Here is a 2,747-nt window from a genome sequence, read left to right on the forward strand (position 1 = left end):
TGTATGGATGTATGTATAAATGATGGTTGTGGTTGGATGGTGGATGTATATATGGATAGATAGGTGCATGGTGGGTGTGTGAGTGGTTGAATGGTAGATGGGAAAATGTATGATAGATGGATGGATGGGCAGGTGGATGGATGGATAGATGGATGGAAGGGTAATGGTGGTAGTGAATGCATGATAGATGGATGAATATTTGGAGAGATAGATACATGGATGAATTGATAAATTTGGTAGATAAATAGGCAAATGGGTAGATGGATGATTTAGCTATGCATAATGTTGGATGGATGGATGGATGGATGGATGGATGGATGGATGGATGGATGGATGGAATAATAGATATACCATTCATAAACCATATGACAAAAAGAACTTTCTACTTTGAACTTTAAGAAGGTTTCAAGACTAGCTAATAAAGAATCGAGTCTTGAGGGAGGAGTTTTCTAAAAAGACAATGGAGCACAAGGGTAGGGAGAAAGGTGTGCCGAGAAAAGATTATGTAAACAAAGGCATGGGGGTTGGTTAAAAAGGCAAAAATTACCCATATATTGCTTTGAGAATGGGATGAGGGTGGAGCTGTGGAGATTTGGGGAAATGGAACATTCCATTACTTCACAAGCTAAAGAAGAGCTCTGTCATAGTGCAGTCGCATGTTTGGTGCACCTCTAGCCTAGTCATAAGAAAGCATGGGGTAGCAGCCCAGGGGTAGCAGATTTGCTTAGTGTGCACACAGCCCTGGGTTTGATGCAAAAACAATAGAGTCCATCCCAGCGCCTTCTCTCCTCCATCCTCTCACCCCTGCCTGCCTCCCTCTCTGTGCTCTCCCCTTCCAGCCACTCCCTCCCTACGGACTCGGCCAAGGGCCAACTCTCAGGGCAGCCCCTCTGTATGAAGCAGTACTACAGGCTCTTCTCCTCTTACCGGCTTCCCGGCCATACCCAGGACACACTGGTGGCCCAGAAGAGCAGCGTCATGCCTGAGCCTGAGCACGTCATTGTGGCCTGCCGCAACCAGGTAAGTGGCCCATTGTCACGGGCTCTCAGACTCTGAGAGGGTGGGGAGCAAATAGTGGCGCACGCAGGGGGCATACAGTGCCCATCCATTCCCGCTCCTTCACAAGTGCACAGGCTGCTTCCCTGAGTCATCCACTGAGCTTGGGGCATGGTACCCCCCAGGTAGGACTCCCTACTCTGTCAATCCATTTCTCTCTGGCAACTGTGTTTTAAGAATGAAAAGAATTTTCAGTTAGGGAATACCCCCCCCCTGGGTTCTTATCCCTGAGAAACCGTCAGGCTGAAGACCCATCTAGTGGGCCTTCATCTCCACAGCTATTCATTTCCATAGAGTCCCCGTCCTTCCTGGAGACCAGATGGATGGACAGAGTATGAACTAACAGAAGAGACCTCCATGTGTAAGACTGCGGGTCCAGAACTTACATTGATTAGCTTCATTTAATTATTCACAATGACGCTGTAGAGGAGGCCTTTGAGTCTGCATTGACAGGCGAGAAGATGAGGTTTAGGGAGGCTGATGGTGTGTGTAAGAGGAAGAAGGATGTCAAGTCCTACCAGCTGCCCAAGGCCAGGCTCTATAGCCTAAAGTACAGGATTTCAGACACAGTTCCACAGAGCTGGTAAGGGTCCCCATGCAAGGGAACAAGCTGAGCATGAAGGCTACTGACCCTGTCACAGTGCCCAGCACACTGTCTATCCTGTATGCTGATGGTTCACAAAATATTTCTTATGACAAAAAGTAGGTAGGGTTGGGGGGGTGTCTTTCTGCCTTTTTACATTGAAAGTCTAAGTTTGGCAGCATCCCTGCCTCCCTATCCACCCTCTCAACTTATTGTGTAATGGTTTCTTCCTGGGCTCCTTTCAGTAAATTGTGAGCTTGGGGAAAGTTTATTATCTGAGCGTAAAGCTGTGACCACTGTTTGAGGGCTTCAAAGTTAGCAGGATGCTTCCCAGTCACGTGACACTCTGAGCAGCCAGTCATAAAGTGAAAGCCTTTCTTCATCTTCATTCAAAGAAAGTCAAACCAAGCATTTCTTAGCCTCCATTCGGCACATTATTCAAGCCTTCTGGAAACAACCATAGTCCAGACTTCATGGACCTCCCTGAGGGTGGCGGGTGGGGCAATTACTCGTGTCCATATGCTGGAAAGGAGGCAGCAGTCTGTGTCAAGAATGATTCTGTTTTACCAAGTCCACACAAGGCCCTGGCTTTCAAAGCTACAGCATCTCAGCATCACAGGGCATACATGCCAAGCTCATGCATACACAGATGGCGTGTGCACAGGTATACCTAGTGCTTTGTGCGTTGGTTTTCTATTTTAATATTTGTCTACAACTGTTGGTTTGTTGTTGGTGTTGTTAGTGCTGTTTAGATCTGTACCCAAAGCTCTGCCTGTAGCTGTTTGTTCTCGTTCATTGTGCAATGCATTTTACTTAGCCAGTCTACTCCAAAAGAACACCCAGGCTCTTCCTATTGTTTTGCCAATACAAAAAGTCTGATTCGCACACACTATCTCCCATTCTTCCGGTACACATGAATGTGCTTCCCTAAGCCCTAGGCTAAACTCTGTATACACAAGTGCAGCTGCTGAGTCAGAGACAAGCACTTCTAGTTTTGATTGACAGTGACGCAGCCCTCCCACAGTGGTTGTACCAATTTATACTTGACTCTCTGCAAACACAATGATTTTGCATGTGCTAGAAACCAAAAAAAAAAAAAAAAAAAAAA

At 46.5% G+C, this 2,747-nt stretch overlaps 1 protein-coding gene across 2 annotated transcripts in view; it reads left to right on the plus strand.

Moving 5' to 3' along the window:
• Chat (choline O-acetyltransferase) overlaps nt 1-2,747 on the plus strand; it is a 54,032-nt gene that overhangs the window by 13,138 nt on the left and 38,147 nt on the right. For both annotated transcript variants that reach the window (XM_026779611.1, XM_005348644.2), the window contains exon 6: nt 840-1,020. In XM_026779611.1, coding sequence (XP_026635412.1) covers nt 840-1,020 — 181 coding nt within the window. The remainder of the gene's footprint in view (nt 1-839; nt 1,021-2,747) is intronic.

Source organism: Microtus ochrogaster, chromosome 6, assembly GCF_000317375.1.
Source record: "Microtus ochrogaster isolate Prairie Vole_2 chromosome 6, MicOch1.0, whole genome shotgun sequence".
NCBI classification, from domain to species: Eukaryota; Metazoa; Chordata; class Mammalia; order Rodentia; family Cricetidae; genus Microtus; species Microtus ochrogaster.